The 16,063-nt window shown below is 37.0% G+C and overlaps 7 protein-coding genes across 7 annotated transcripts; 2 read left to right on the top strand and 5 right to left on the bottom strand.

Annotated features, from left to right (window-relative positions):
- Positions 1 to 38: 38 nt before the first annotated feature.
- On the bottom strand, positions 39 to 2,091 carry fut9 (glycosyltransferase; the record flags this gene model as incomplete). The annotated part of the gene is made up of 3 exons (XM_004357761.1): positions 39 to 938; positions 1,011 to 1,774; positions 1,869 to 2,091. 3 exons carry the CDS (start codon positions 2,089 to 2,091, stop codon positions 39 to 41), a joined length of 1,887 nt encoding a protein of 628 aa, XP_004357818.1.
- Positions 2,092 to 2,551: 460 nt separating this feature from the next.
- On the bottom strand, positions 2,552 to 3,004 carry DFA_00101 (uncharacterized protein; the record flags this gene model as incomplete). Its single annotated transcript, XM_004357760.1, has 1 exon — positions 2,552 to 3,004. The coding sequence occupies one exon, from the start codon at positions 3,002 to 3,004 to the stop codon at positions 2,552 to 2,554; it is 453 nt and encodes a 150-aa protein (XP_004357817.1).
- Positions 3,005 to 3,359: 355 nt separating this feature from the next.
- Positions 3,360 to 3,911, top strand: DFA_00100 (uncharacterized protein; the record flags this gene model as incomplete). Its single annotated transcript, XM_004357759.1, has 2 exons — positions 3,360 to 3,619; positions 3,725 to 3,911. 2 exons carry the CDS (start codon positions 3,360 to 3,362, stop codon positions 3,909 to 3,911), a joined length of 447 nt encoding a protein of 148 aa, XP_004357816.1.
- Positions 3,912 to 4,685: 774 nt separating this feature from the next.
- Positions 4,686 to 5,720, bottom strand: DFA_00099 (GTPase; the record flags this gene model as incomplete). The annotated part of the gene is made up of 2 exons (XM_004357758.1): positions 4,686 to 5,284; positions 5,603 to 5,720. 2 exons carry the CDS (start codon positions 5,718 to 5,720, stop codon positions 4,686 to 4,688), a joined length of 717 nt encoding a protein of 238 aa, XP_004357815.1.
- A 163-nt stretch (positions 5,721 to 5,883) lies between these two features.
- DFA_00098 (GTPase) lies at positions 5,884 to 6,857 on the bottom strand (the record flags this gene model as incomplete). The annotated part of the gene is made up of 4 exons (XM_004357757.1): positions 5,884 to 5,937; positions 6,162 to 6,213; positions 6,323 to 6,675; positions 6,762 to 6,857. The coding sequence occupies 4 exons, from the start codon at positions 6,855 to 6,857 to the stop codon at positions 5,884 to 5,886; spliced, it is 555 nt and encodes a 184-aa protein (XP_004357814.1).
- A 406-nt stretch (positions 6,858 to 7,263) lies between these two features.
- On the bottom strand, positions 7,264 to 7,614 carry DFA_00097 (uncharacterized protein; the record flags this gene model as incomplete). Its single annotated transcript, XM_004357756.1, has 1 exon — positions 7,264 to 7,614. The coding sequence occupies one exon, from the start codon at positions 7,612 to 7,614 to the stop codon at positions 7,264 to 7,266; it is 351 nt and encodes a 116-aa protein (XP_004357813.1).
- Positions 7,615 to 8,342: 728 nt separating this feature from the next.
- Positions 8,343 to 15,988, top strand: DFA_00096 (uncharacterized protein; the record flags this gene model as incomplete). The annotated part of the gene is made up of 5 exons (XM_004357755.1): positions 8,343 to 9,197; positions 9,359 to 9,953; positions 10,028 to 11,353; positions 11,421 to 12,549; positions 12,604 to 15,988. The coding sequence occupies 5 exons, from the start codon at positions 8,343 to 8,345 to the stop codon at positions 15,986 to 15,988; spliced, it is 7,290 nt and encodes a 2,429-aa protein (XP_004357812.1).
- Between the last annotated feature and the right edge of the window lie 75 nt (positions 15,989 to 16,063).

Genomic DNA, 16,063 nt, shown 5'->3' with positions numbered 1-16,063 from the left:
TCTTTTTCTTTTTCTTTTTATTTTTATTTTATTTTTGTTTAACAATTATTTAAATCAAGTTTACGAAGTGGAGTATCAATAATTTCAACGGCGGTATTTTGAATAGGTGATTTATATTTGGAGTAGTCAGAGACGGCGGCATTGTCCGAGAAAGTGATGTAGGTGGTGAGACCGGGTTCATCACCACGAAGCTTTTCAAACATGAGTTGGTAGATTTCTTGTTGAGACATGGCGTAGCGACGAATGACAATGTCATCTATCAAACCTTCGAAATTGTTTTTACAGCCAATCATGACATTGCTGGCTTTGAGTGTGGTGTGTGCAGGCATACGCTCGGTAACGTCGAGTAGGCCATTGACATAGATACTGGAGCGTTGGATATCGTGTCCGTCGACATCCTCTCTTGTGATGGTGACTGCAATGTGTTTCCAATCGCCGTGTGTAATGGATCGCTCGCCAGTGATACACACCTCGTCCAATTCGCCAAACCCGTTGGTGTAGTCTCCGCCACCCTCGTTGGACACTAGACAATACTGCACGTAGAATCTCCGCCATACCTGGACGATGCTGATATTGATCATCTTGCCACCGGCACTATTAGCATCGCCCATGGCAAATAGAGTACGTGACTGTGACGCCTCTGGATGAATCCACGCTGCAAATGTAAACTCGTCGTTAATCTCTGGCACCAAATCACTCGTCTGCTTGACAATCAAACAACTCTGTGCTTTGAGTTTACCAACACGTGTAAACTTTTTAACCTCCTTTGGTTCACCAAAATCAATTCTATGTTGCAAAGTCGCATTATGGTCTCCATTCTTTACCTTGTCTTGTTCAATCAATTTATGAACATATTTACAAATATCACAATCACCTGCATAAAATGCACATCTTGAATATTTTTGTTTAAACATTTCTGGATATACTTCTTTTTTCCACTAAAATAGGTAAAAAGAATAAATGTAAGTATATATATCTATTTCTATTCTATATTCTATCCATTTACATACTTCAAAATATTCATTATAAGCAGTTTCATTTGTCATTAAATATTTTAAATATTTTACAAGATGTTGAGGTGATTCGAAATCATTTGTTTTAATGACACTATTACGTGGTACAAAGTCGTCAATGTTGGGAGCACCCATATAGATTGGCAGCGATCCACTAAGTAGACATGTATAGACCTTTTCAGATACATAGTCAGTCTTGTTGTTATTTTCAAATGCCAATGAAAAGAGGTACCGTGAGAATACCTCTCTCTTGATCTTCATGGAGAGTCCGAGATCGGCAAAGACAGGTTTGGGGAATTCTTCGGGCGACAACTTTTTGTTTTGTATGCATTCTCCCATTGCATCTACTTGTATGGTTGTCATCATGTCTTTGATATAGTTGGTACGATAGATGGCACCACCACCCATACAATTGGTAGCCATGAATGCCACGACACGCAACTTTTCATTGTACGGACGTACATAGGCATCTTTGAAATTGTCAATCGACCCATTCTCGTACATACCCCACGAACACGTAAATGTCAATGGGATCTGATTAAACTGACGAAAGGTTGCATTGGCATCGATATGTGCCAAGTATCCCGGTTCAGTCTGGATGGGGAAATAGTCTTCGTGTTCAAAACCAAAGTTTATAAACTTTTGACCAACATCTTTTTGTGGAAATGGTGGTGTCTCTTTTAAATAGGCGTATCCAAAATTACCCAATGGTTGTGCTTCAAATACAACTGCATCAACTTGATCTATTTTATTCTTGTCTCCTAAAGTAAAAAAAAGATTTAAAAAAATTAATATAATATTTATATTTGTTATATTATTATTATTCTTTTTCTTCTACTATTGTATATCTCATACCAATCCATTTACATTCAACAGGACATTGAGTCTTGTTAAATGATTGACCTAGATAATTTGGTATTTTAAAATGTTCATTTCCAAAACCAGTCCAAGAGAATCCACACCACAACAATACATCGATCGATTCAACTCTTGTATCGCGTCGATGTACATTACCATCATTCATCAATAGAATGGTTATACAAAGATATATTATAATTTGTACATGATATCTTATCATCTCTCTATATCTCTCTCTTTGTTAATATATATATATTTGTATTTGTATCTCTATCTCTATAACTAGTTATATATATATATATGTATATATTGTTATTGCTAACTAGTTCATTTAATCTCTCTACTACTTTGTTCACACAAGCAAGTGTAAGAAAAAGCTTGCTTCTTTATTTTAATTAAAGTTGGTGGTTTGGTTGGTTGGTTGTGAGAAAGTGGTGGTTGATTGAGTGTGATGTGTGCGTGTGTGTGTTTGATAAAACTAATAATAACAATATTGCTGTGAAAGTTTTTTTGGTAATAATAATATATATGTTTCGTTGCAGCTTTGAAGCTTTGTTTTCGGGGCAACCCAAAAAAATTATAGTAGTTGCCAATTTTATTTATTTATTATTTTTTTTATTGTTCAAAAGAAAAGAGATACTAGCTATAGAGATAGAGATAGAGATACAATATATATATATTTATTGAATGATTAATTTATTGATTAGATAATCAGTTAATTGTAAACGATAGGTATTGATGGATAGGTATTGTGTGCATAGTTGTTGACACTTGATCAAGTTTTCTAGAGTGATGGAGGTTCCATTAGAGAGTTGAGCAGATTGAAGAATATCATTTTGAAGGTGGTTAGGTATCAAAAAGGTGAGATCACATTGATTGGCATTACATCGATCGCCCATCCTTTCAATCACTTGACAGTATTGTAATTGATCAACCAATAATGTAACCAGCTCTGGGAAATGACTATCATACAAATCACTAATCTCTACAAACAACTGATCCAACTCTTCATCCAATTCATCCATTATATATGTTCCATTAACCATTGTACTATCAATTTTGGTTGGTTCTATCATGTTTACAAATTCATCTTCTCCTCTTTGTTGTTGTTGCTGTTGTGTATCTCTAAACATTATTTTTAATCAAAAAAGGATGATCGTTCCATCCATCCTCTCCTTATTTATATTCAAATCAGAATCATCAACAACCAACCTTAACAATAGATAGATAAGATAGATAGATGTATACAGATAAAGGGGAACACACAACAAAGAGACAGACTATGAAGGATCAGATCCATTCTGATAATCTTAAAGATATTTTTAAATCATTTAATTAATGGTTCGCTTTTTTTTTTTTTGTTGAACAGACTTTTGAAGTATGAATTAATTTAATTTTACTAAAAAGTAAAAGAGATAACTTATTTATTATTATTATTATTATTTGTATTTATATTTGTATATTATTAAAAGAAGAAGAAGAAGAAGAATGAGTATATTATTTTTATCAGATCAAGATATTAGTGGAATCACATTGGGAGTAGTTGGATTAGTCGTTTGGTATCTTATTCACAAGTCACATGGTAGATTTGCACATGGGTTATTAGTATCATTGTTGGCCTCATCTGCCGGTTTCATTGTTGCCTCATCTATCAATGGTTATGCAACTGCCAATGAAAAATTGATTGATTTCTGTGTCGCTGCTCTCATTCTTACTTTATCTGTACTTGGTAATACTGAAGGTTCAAGGTAAAATATAAATATATAAATAGATCAAAAATATTACAAATGATATTAATGGAAATATTATATATTTATATATATATTAACATATTTGATTTAATTTAATTATAGAAAATCATTATTACTTGGATTATTAGTTGAAACTGCATGGTCTTTATTACACCATGTTTGGTTTAGTCATGTATTTGCTCCACGTACTGCCATCCCCTACTATTTCCCATTATTTGTAACTGTTTTCAATATCGGTATCATCATTTATTATTATGATATTAAGATTGATCATCACAAAAAAAGATAAATATATATATTTATACAAATAAATCACTGGAATTAATAATTAAATAATGTATTTCATTGTATTTAATTTATTTTTTTGATGATCTATCCATTTTTTTTGTAATTTGATCCTTTGTTTCTTCATGAACCAACAGTTTGACTTATTCTATTTTAAATAGTCTTAAAGATTAAAGAGTAAACATAAATATACCTAGATCTCCTGAAAAGTATTCAAGGATGTGGTAAAAGTATCAATTGATGTACACGTCGTGTATTCAACAACCATTAGATATCAAGAAGACAAAGAGGAAGAATCTTCTAGTAGTATCACTGTTCTGCTCATGCACCCTTGATGGTTTCAAATCGATTGATTGGACGTGGGCCCCAACAGAAACAATAGATCAACAACAGAGGTAAGATGTTAAGGTTAATGAAATCACATATGATTTAACCCTTTATTCAAAGATAAAAACCAGCATCGAATTAAACGTATATCGGACTGGTTTCAATCTTTGGCATGTACATTCTATTAGCTATTATTTTAATGATATTGGACGAGTAAAAGACCGAAACACAAGAACAACTATAGGATACCACATATCTCATCAAGTGATACATAGAACGACCGCTTTATCTCCAAAAGAACACATCAATTGGTTTGGCACAAACTGTCCAATCTATAGAGTTGGGTCAACCCAATTGATGTGTTCTTTCTTGGTCAATTATTTACACTCAATATCGTATGTATCTATCACTCTCTCTCTTTTTGATATATTTTAAAAAAAAATATTAATATTTATATATATAATTTATTTATTATTCCTGGTTGTTGTTGTTCTTGTTGTTGTTGTTGTAATTTTTGTTGTAAAATTCTTTCTTTAGCTTGTTTGATTGCTAAATCTTTTAATTGTTGTTCTTTTAATTTTAATTTATCCAATTTTTGAGAAAGAGAAACTTCTTGATGATGGAACTTTGGACGATGGAAAATATGGCCTTCTTGACCTTTTTTGGATTTGAGACGGGCAACAACACCTTGTTGTTCGTCATAGGCACATTCACTTTCAACGCTGACATCGTATGTGACCTTACGTTCCTTGGATTCGGCAGTGATACCGCCGGTGCTACGGAGTTGCTCTTCTTCTTGTTGGTCGAGGGTGCTGTCCTTGATGAGTGTCTTGGCACCTCTGATCTTTGGGTTCTTGCGTTGGAACTTGTGACTGTCGACACCTGGTGGTGGACAACAGTAGATGAGCTTGCCGTTGACAAGATCTTTGAGGACGATACGGGCGGAACGCGATTGATCGGGCACACCATGCACGGTACGGAAACCACGCATTTGGGCGTGTGCAGAGAGGAGTTCGGCGGCGGTAGGGGGACGGTCTTGGAGCTCGTGCTCTTTTGGTTTGGGGATACCGACGGCGTAAAACTCTTCGAGGTAGCGACGACTGATACGCTCGCAGATCAAGTCGACCGGCGAGATAAAGTCACGCAACTGATCGATGGGGAGCAGGCCGTTGCACACCATGTCTGCCTTGGACGAGAGCAGGGTGGGGAAGACGAGACCCGGACAATCGAGCAAGACGATACGCTCGTCGAGAATGATGGTTTGCACGTACTTGGTTTTTCCGGGGGTGGGTGCGACGGCGACCTTTTTCTCGCCGTACAACACGTTGATGGTCGACGACTTGCCGACGTTGGGGTAGCCCGACATACCGACAATGACACGTCCGCCGTATCGGTTGTCCTTGTCGAGTGTCTCGGGTGCCAACTTGAGCATCTCGCCAACAATCTCGTCACGTGTGTACACTCTGATCTTCTCGTCCATCTCCATGTCGCTGCTCAGCAGTGCCGACGACACGGGTGTGCTCTTGGCCTCGGGCTCGTCGTCGTCCTCTTGGATGAGGTTCTCCTTGAGCTTTTGGATCTCCAAGTTGTTCAAGTCGTCGAGATCGTCGTCGTCGTCGCCGCGCAAGCTGGCAGCTGCCAACAACTTCTCAATCTGCTTCTTCTTGTCGATACGCACCTGCTCCTTGTGTGCCGAAAAGTATCTAAAGTTGATACCCTCCGTGTCAAAGTGCTTGGCCCATTTACGACGCTGTGCCTTGGTCAGCAAGTCGGCCTTGTTGACCAGCAGCAACAGGTTCTTCTTGTCGTCAATCTCCTTGACGTATTTCTCGAGATCCGGCGATCTAAACAACAACGGGTTTCTCGCGTCCACAATCTGTACCAACAAATCACTTCTCTCTGCTACACGCCACAATTGTTTCCAAACTTCTGGATTCTTTTCATATGGTGTTACAATTAATCCTTCTTCTTCTTCCAATCTAAAAGAAAGAAAACAAAAAGTATATTAATATTATAAGTATACTTTTACAATATATTGTCTTTCTTTTTCTTTTTTTCTAAAGTTTGTTTTTTCTTTTCAACACATACTTTGCCAAACCCTTTCTCCAATTATAGAATGATTCCTTTTCATTTAATAATAATTCTTCGGTGGTTGTAGTTTCATCCCAATAGGGACGACGAGGAATAGTGAGAGAGTTCCAAAACAACTTGTTCTTTTCCATCACTTGTTGATGTTCGAGTGTTCTCTGTGTACGTTCTTCTTGTGTCATGACGGTCGACGATGTCTTTAACAAGACGACGACGTTTTGTTTCTCTGCTTCGAATACCTTTTGTTCCATCTCTGATTGTTCAATGAATTGATCCAACATATTTCCACTGTCTGTCTGTGATGCAAATTGTTTCTTTCTTTCTTCTCTTGCATCTATATCAGTTGTGTACATCTAAAACAATACAAATCATCAAAAGTAAATATCTATTCTATCTCTATATCTCTATCTCTCTATATCTATATCTCATTATAACATACACCAAGTGTTTCTTTATTCAAAGTATGTTTCTTATATTTTGATTTAATCAATTGCTTTCCTAGGTTGCTACCTCTTTTTGGTTTTCCTTTTGCCATTTTCTATATATATATTTCTTGTTTTGTTTATCTGTTTACTCTACTTGTGTATACAGATATATAGTTAATATGTTGTTGTTGTTGTTTATATACAAAATAATAATAAATGTGTAGGATGGACGCAAGTATTACAATACTCAATCAATGATAAAGAGAGAAGGGCAGTCGGTGTGGTATTCTTTTCTTCTTCGTTCGTTTCTTTTTTTTTGAATTTTTTCGATTTTTTTTTTTTTACTTCATCTCTCTTTGTCCCTGACACAACACTTATTGAACAATAAGATATTCGAGAATCATGCATATATTATGTGATTATAATTATATTTATTTAGTTTTTTTTTTTTTGATAATAATTTACAAGTAGTTTGCTCTGATCTAGAGACGATTAGAGTAGATTAGAATTAGTTGATTATTGATATTGGGTTGGTTGTTGTTGTTGCATTGGAACACCTTGTTGTGGTTGTTGTACTTGGTAGACAGTTTGGGTATTCATTTGAGCTGGTTGGTAGAGTGGATTACCAGCTTGGTCGTATCCTACAACTACCATTTGTGGCATTTGTTGTTGTTGCTGTGGCATACTGTAGACAGTATTGGTGGGAGGTGGAGGTGCTTGTTGAGGTTGTGCATTTTTGGCTGAATTCTTGTGACTTGCAACGACTGAGCCTGCGACAGCACCCGCTGCAACTGGAACGATTAATCCTCCCAACCCTCTTCTCATGGGTGGTGCTACTACAATTGGTCTCATTCCACGTCTATACATTGTTGCTATATATATATATTGTTGTTAATTTAATTTGATATATTAATTAAATAATATTATTATTATTATTTGGTGGTAGGATTTATATCTAACTTTATTTATTCTAGTTGGTTGATATTAAGAAGAAATAAAGAGTGTAATCCCTACGTTTATATAATAATAGAATAAAAAAATATTAAAAATATTCTCTAAAAGTAATTTTTTCCTTTTTTAGAAACAGCCAAATAGAAAATAATAAAAAATTATTCTAGTCCCTACCAATTAAAGATTTTAAATATCATATTTTATAAATCATCTATTAAAATACCCCCTATCTTAATTATTATCATCAGTCATAAAAATCTATTATAATTATTATTATTAAAAAGTATAATTATTATTATTATGAAGATAGAAGTTACTCTGAGTATTTTAGTAAAAACAAAGGGTGGGAATATATTTTCATAGTGAGTTTGTGGGACGACGTCGCTGGTCTAAGGGTGTTCTCATTTTTGATGAAACTTCATCAAAAGTCATCTCATTTTTATATGTACATATATAGTCAGTCTAAAAGAGATAGATAGACAACAAAAGAGGATCAAAGGGCATATCATATCATCATCCCCTCCTTTTATTAATTAGATATATCTTACCCAAAATCAAGGGTAATGAAGCTGTATATACATATATATTTGTTGTTCCGATTAGATTAGATTAAATTGGATTAGATTAAATAAATAATAATAACAATGATATCTGAACCAGAGTCAACAACAACAACAACAACAACAACAATATCGGAATTAGATCATCATATTAATAATAATAATAATAATGATGATAATAGTGTTCTTGTTGAAAGTGTGAAAGTACCATCAATAGTTGAACCAACTAATACTAGTGTGTCTACATCTTTTACAACTACACCTACAACTACACCACCTCATCTTCATCACTACTATGATAATAATCAATTTAATTCATTGGTACCAGAGATTATAGAGTCCCCTTTAGAAAAAGAACTTGAACAACAAAACCAACAAGAACAAACTTTATCAAATCAGTCGTCGTTGTTGTCGTCTGTTATTGTTGAATCTTCTTATTCTTCTAGTAATCCAGAGATTATAGAAGAGATTATAGAAGAGATTATAGAAGAGATTATTGAGGATAGAGTACAACAACCACAACCTATAGCAGCACCAACACCCATCATAGAAAAGGATATCATTAAAGAGAAGGAGAAAGAGAGTCAGGTGGTTGGTGATGATCCCTCTTTTACATTTACAGATACACAAACATCATCTCTTTCATTTTCACAACAAGAACAAGAATCAAAGATAGAAGTTGAACGACAAGTAGCACCCGATATTAGCGCTGATGTTAATAGTAATAGTCAATCCGAGGATATGGAGATTGACCATAGTCAACAAGAACAACAACAACAACCAGACACCAATAATTTAAATAACTTTAATAATAATACAATTGTCGATGGAGCAGCAGTCGATACAATTATGGATAATAATAATAATAATGATACCTTTACTCAGATGAGTGACAATATGAATGATAGTTTAAATAATAATAGTCAAATGAATGATGATGTATGTAAAATAGTCAAACCCCACAATATTGATCATCACCATCACCCTCTCCCCTCTCATCACACCAAATAATTTTAGTTCATGGCGCCTATTTATTTATACTAACTATTGTGTTGTCTATGATATTATTGTTGTTTATTATTATTTAATTATTTATATAGATAATGAATGAATCAATGGATAGTATACCACGACGATTAGATGATAGTAGTACTACTCCATTAGATGTATCAAGAGACAGCAACAACATTCCATTAGAGGAATCAACAACTTCAACCTCTTCAACCGACAGCAACAATAACAATAATCATAATAATACAACCAATAATAATAATAATAACGGATTATCTTTATCAGTAGATAGTAATAGTGGTGGTGGTAGTAGTAGTAGTATTAGTAGTAACTCTATCAATGCAACTTATCAACCAACAACACATTTAAGTAATCTAAATAATTTAAACAAATCACAACAAAGTGTGACGGCATTACAAGAGGATATCTATTGTATATGTAGAAGAGGTGAATATGGGTTCATGGTTTGTTGTCAAAAATGCGAGGATTGGTTCCACGGACCGTGCGTAGGAATCACCAAAGATATAGCTGCCCGAGTCAATTACTTTCAATGTCCAATATGTCAAGCAAAGGAACAGTGTGTTCCTTGCCGCGTTGTCATTGAACACTTTGATGAAAGAGATGCAAAAAGATATGCATTTAGATTACATCAACAGGAAATGGAAGGAATTATTTTATCTCCAAGTATGGTGTAAACCAAAATTAAATTCAACTTTAATAATATTGTATATTAATCTATTTTTTGAAATATTTTTTAGGAAAGAATAAAATATTGGAGAAGAGAAAGAGAGATATCAATGATAGTGATAGTTTTGGTCACAACAATACAAGTACAACATCATCAACAACGACGACTACGACGACAACAACTACAACAAATAGAGAATATCGGGGTAGTGGAATGGACAATATTCCAATAAAGAAGAAACCATCTAAATCAACGACTATGACGGCAGCAGCAGCAGCAGAAGAGGATAGAACAAAGAAACCAAAGACTTCTACTACTCCTACTACTCCAACTCCTAAAAAACATAGTCAACCCAAATCGACAACATCCAGATCTGGACCAATGAATGAACAGAAAAAGAAAAAGGTTACGAATAATGGGAATAGTGGTAATCATTCCAATAGTAGTGGTGGTAGTAGGGTTATTTCAAGTGATAGTAGTAGTAGTGATAGTGATAGTGATTGGACAAGCAGCAGTAGTAGTAATAGTAGTGACTCTGACAGCGGTAAAAAATCTTCTAAAAAGAGCACATCATCCAAATCACCAAAAGAAAAGGAAAAGGATAAACTAATTACAACACCAAAGAAGAAATCAAAGGTTACATCTTCATCTACATCATCATCATCAAGGTCACCTTCACTTAAATCATCAACCAACTCTACTTCTACATCGTCACCTGGATCACCCAAATCACTCAAATCATCGGCAGAAGGATTAACAGGATGGCAACAACAATTGCAACAAAATAACAATCAACACCAATTTTACAAGGGTAGATTCCAGCCGATTGAAAAGATACCTGATCCTTCAAAATTGATTTTGATCAGTCCAAAGAATCAGAAAAAGAAAATGGCAGCCCGAGCTTCCAACGAAAGTGCACTTAAAAGTTTGGAAAGAGCTAAAATGATTCATGAAGAATCTCTTAGAATGCAAAAGGAAAAAGAGAATAGTAATCAATCACAACCTCCACCAACTTCATCTTCAAAACCATATTCTTCACAATTTAAAACTGCTACTAATAATAGTAGTAGTAGTAGTAGTAGCTCGACTTCAACTTCGACTCCAACCAGCAGGCCAGTAGATAAACAAAAATCATCTACCTCACCATCCACCGCAACCAACACCACCACCACCACAACCACCAACGTTTCATCAAGTCAACCTTTTTCAAATGGAAGTTCATCACCTCCTACTACTACTACTACCACTGCTTCCTCTTCAACGACTACTTCATCATCGACTCAACCAGAAACACCATCGAAATCACAACAACAACAACAACAACAACAACATTCTGTTTCTGATAATCGATCAACTGTTCAAAATCTATTATATGAATCTTTATTAACTCCATTTGGTATGTATATTGATAGAGAAAGAGAGAAATATTTATTTATTTGTTACTAACATTCATTTTTAAATAGGTGATTCATTTTTCCAAGATTTAATTAATTCACAAATGGATAAAATCTCAAAAGAATTGGAGACATTCGAGGTAATCAATGTAGAAATTGATCAGCCGTCCCAGTTGCCTGTTAATATTATTAGTCAACAACAACCAGTTGAAGAAAAATCACAAATTAACCCTAACCAACAACAGGAACCAATTGTACAGGTCCCATCAGAATCAACCATTACCAATCCAATGGATATTGCACCACCAACTACTATAGCAGATAATAATAATAATAGTACTACTATAATACCGCCACCCAATACTGCTGAAACAACCTCTACAAAAACTCAATCACCAGATTCAGCGACAAAGGCTGATGCATCACATGGATATCGTGATTTGTTTGGTGGAGCAGATTGCACCATGGTTTTGCATCTGTACAGTCAGTCACTTCTAATCAACCAACCCATTTCACCATCCATTCTTCAAGATTTTTCAAAATTTACAGAACAATCCGAATCTTTTGATACAAATCTTTTTCCACCTCCCCCATCTCAACCAACACATTTGGTAGACAATTCACAATCTTTTAATCAATCAATAGATAATAATGTGAATAATAATTCAACAACCACAAATTTAGATCAACAACAACAGGCAAAAATGGAGATTGATTCATCATCACAAATGGAGATTGATTCATCACAATCCCAACCAATTGAACAGTCTCAACCAATTGAGCAATCCCAGCAAAACATTTTCCCAACCCCTCCACCACAATCACAACCAAGCGAGCAAATCATCTTGCCAACACCTCAACCACAACCACTCCCATCATCACAACAAACTCAAGAGATACCATCTCAACCAATTGAATCTATCGCACAACATTTAGCTCTAAACAAATCACCGGTTTTATTATTAGAACAACCACGATTTATAGATGATTTGGAACCTTATTTTATTGGATACAGTAGTAAAATGATAGACTATGTCAAAGAGAATGCACCTGCTTCTTTTTTTAAAAGATATGCTACGTTACCATTGACTAAACTTCCTTGTCTAGACATGGAAAAAATATCTGAATTATCTAAAAATATTGAAGCTGCTTTATTTTCAAAATCAGATGGTCATCAAAGTCGTGAATATGTTACAAAGTATGTATATCAATATTTAATATTAAATTATTTAATTTATTAATTTTTTTTAAGGTCAAGATCATTAGTATTTAATATTAAATCAAATCCAGAGTTGAGAGGTGGAATATTATGTTTTGATATTGAACCAAGAGAGATTGCGGAAATGTCACCACAAGATTGGGCGACCAATTCATTGGCAGAATTGAGAAAGGAATTAAAGGAAAAGTCAATGCATCAAATCGTATTGCCAGATGATAAAAAGACAATCATCAAGAAAACGCACAAAGGTGATGTGGAAGTCAACATTGATTCACAAAAGAAAGAGGAACCTGCATCGGTGTCAATTGGAACCATCAAAGGTATTGGTACAGAGATTCATCACCATCAACACAAAAATGATGAAGAAGTATTTGTTAGTTATAATCAATTTGACAACAATAATGATATAGGTGTTGGTGGTCATGATAATCCATTTATTGATCATCCATCATCACCATTGGAGGAAATTTCAAGTACAAGTAATAATAGTAATAATAATAATAACAATAATAACAATTCAACAGATGTAGAGGTACCTTCATCACCACCACTACAAATACAATTGTTCAAAAATGTATTACTTGCTTTTCCACTGCTCGAAAAGGGTGGGTCTAAACTAAGATCGTTCAAGGTCAAGTTTTCACATGTCGGTGGCGATCGATCCGTCGTCCAAGCATTTGCATCAGAGAAATTGGATCAAATCAGATTTATCGGATCGATGGAAGTTACAGCACTCTCGGATTTTATTGTACAGATGGAGTCACTCTCCAAGACGCGTGCCAAGAGTATTTGGATGCTCGATCCATCATCAGAGTTGGACCGTAATTTGTACGACACGGCATTCAAAGAGATTTCAAAGTCAACGGCACCCGTTCTCGTTGCCAAGCCAACTCTCGTCTCGGGCAAGATCAATGTCAAATGCATTTATCTGCTTCCTTGCAAACAAGATGAATTCCCAGAATTCCTAAGGGTGCAAAAGTCATCTACATCGGTTGACGATTCCTCTCCTTCTACCTTTAAAAATTCATTGATTGCTGTTATCATCACTCGAAACACGGCAAGAAAACCTTCACAAACGACACCAAAGGAAAAGGAAGAAAAGATGCACGAACAGTCATCGGCGAGTAGAGTTTCATTTGATAGAGGTGGATTTGGAGGAAGTGATATAATAGAAGTCGATCATTCCGAGGCAAATCCTTGGGCTGATTCTCCTCCAAGAGAAAATAACCATCAATCAGCCGATCCAAGACAGTCTCCTTATAGATCACCGAGAAGACATCAAAGTGAACATTTGGCTCATACTCCTCCTCAACATCAGCAACAACACCATCAATCTCAACCTCATCCACCACCACAACCACATCATTATCCTCCACAACATTATCCACACCATCCTCAGGAACATAGACCTGTTCCTGACCATCCACAACCTGCTCACCAATATCCACCAACTCCAACAAGAGATGCACATCCACCTCCTCAACCCTCACCAGGAGGATATTACCAACATCATCGATCTTCTCCACCTCGTAGCCAAGATCCACGATTTGCTCCTCCACCACCTCATACGAGTCCGTATCCTCATCCACCACCAGCAACAAGAGATGATCCAAGACATCCCCATCATCATCAACCGAACCATGCTCACCCCCACCCACCTCCAGCACCCGCTGCACATCCACCTCCCCATGGATACCAACACCCCCATCACCCTCCTCCTCAACATCCTACCCAACCACCTCATACAAACCCTTACCCCCATCATCATCAACCGAGCCATTCTCACCCCCACCCACCTCCAGTACCTGCTGCATATCCACCTCCCCATGGATACCAACACCCCCATCACCCTCCTCCTCCTGTTCCTGCACATCAAGGATATCCACCAAATCCTCATCATCATCCGCAACACGACACACGAGGTGGACATTATGATCATGCTAGATACCCACATCCTCCACCAGCAGTACCACAAGCTGATCCCAATAGATATCCACCACAATCACATTACCCTCCTCAACCAGAAACCCAAGAGGGTAGACATGTTCCACCTCCTCACTATCCTCCTCATGCACACGGATACCCACCAAGGGACGAGGGTAGGGACCCACCACCCGTTCCAGAGACAAGACCACCTTATCCACCCCACTATCCTTCTCCTCCTCCTCCTGCACACAGTTACCCACCAAGAGATGAAAGTAGAAACCCACCACCTGCTCCAGATACAAGACCACCTTATCCACCTCACTATCCTTCTCCTCCTCCTCCTCCTACACATGCAGGATATTCACCACAACCACCAAGAGATGAGGGTAGACACCCACCCGCACCCGAGACACGACATACACCTCAACCCTACCCACCTCCAACAGCTGATGTTTATTCACCACAACCTCCTCAACAGCCACCCAATACAGCTCCTCCAACAGCAGCAGTAGCAGAGCCAGTCGTACCTGAACTCCAAAAACAACAATCAGAGCCTACCCCTCCAAAGGAGAATCTTGAAACCGAGTCTCTGGCACTAGTGGTAGCACCAGAGAAAGAATTGTTGGTGCCAGAAGAGGAAGATGAAGCAAAAGAAGAACAAGAGCCGACTCTTGCTATTGAGAACAAACACGAAAAAGAAGAGGGCGAGTTTTCCTCGCCATCCATACCAGTTCTTGCACTTCCAAGCGCCGAGGGGCCAAAGATTGAGTCTCCTGACGAGGAGGAACAAAATCCAATACAGGTACCAGAGCCAATGCAATTGGAGGAAGATCAACCTCAAAAACAACTCGAAGCACCACCCCCACCTAAAGAGGAACATCTACAGTCTCCTCCACCTGCTCCTCTTCCTCCTCTTCAACAAACTCAACCAAGGGACGAGAGATATAGTCCAGCACCAAGAGAAGGGTATCCGCCACAACCACAACACTATCATCCCCCGACTCATCCATACCATCAACCACATGTACCAAATGTTGTTCCTAGAGAGACATATCCCCCACCAGCACCAGCGGCGTCTCATCCACCACCGCAACATCATCAGCCTCCAGCTCATCCACATCACCAACCACCCACCTCTCATCATCATCAACCTCCTCCATCCTCTCATCCACTTCATCAATATAGCGATCATAGATATGCTTATGCGTATCCCCCAAGAGCCCAACCACCACCAAATCATTATCCCCCACATCTGCCCTCTCATCATCAACCTCCTCCATCATCTCACGCACCAAGAGAAGGGTATCCGCCACATCCACATCACCAACCACCTCCAACATCTCATCCACCAAGAGAAGGATATCCACCACAACCACAACATCACCAACCTCCAGCTCATCCATATCACCAAACACCACAACAATATCCACCTCATTTATACGATCAACATAGACCACAACAATATCCTCCTTATCATCAACCACCTCGGTAGCCAAATTACATGTTAAATAAAACACTTTAAATTATTAGAATCTACGCATTTGATTGATTTATTATTGATTGTTGT

Source organism: Cavenderia fasciculata, assembly GCF_000203815.1.
Source record: "Cavenderia fasciculata unplaced genomic scaffold Scf_Dfasci-F-a-11f03.f1-5, whole genome shotgun sequence".
In the NCBI taxonomy this organism is placed as follows: Eukaryota; Evosea; class Eumycetozoa; order Acytosteliales; family Cavenderiaceae; genus Cavenderia; species Cavenderia fasciculata.
Note: the sequence above shows the minus strand (reverse complement) of the source record. Positions and strands in the feature narration are given on the sequence as shown.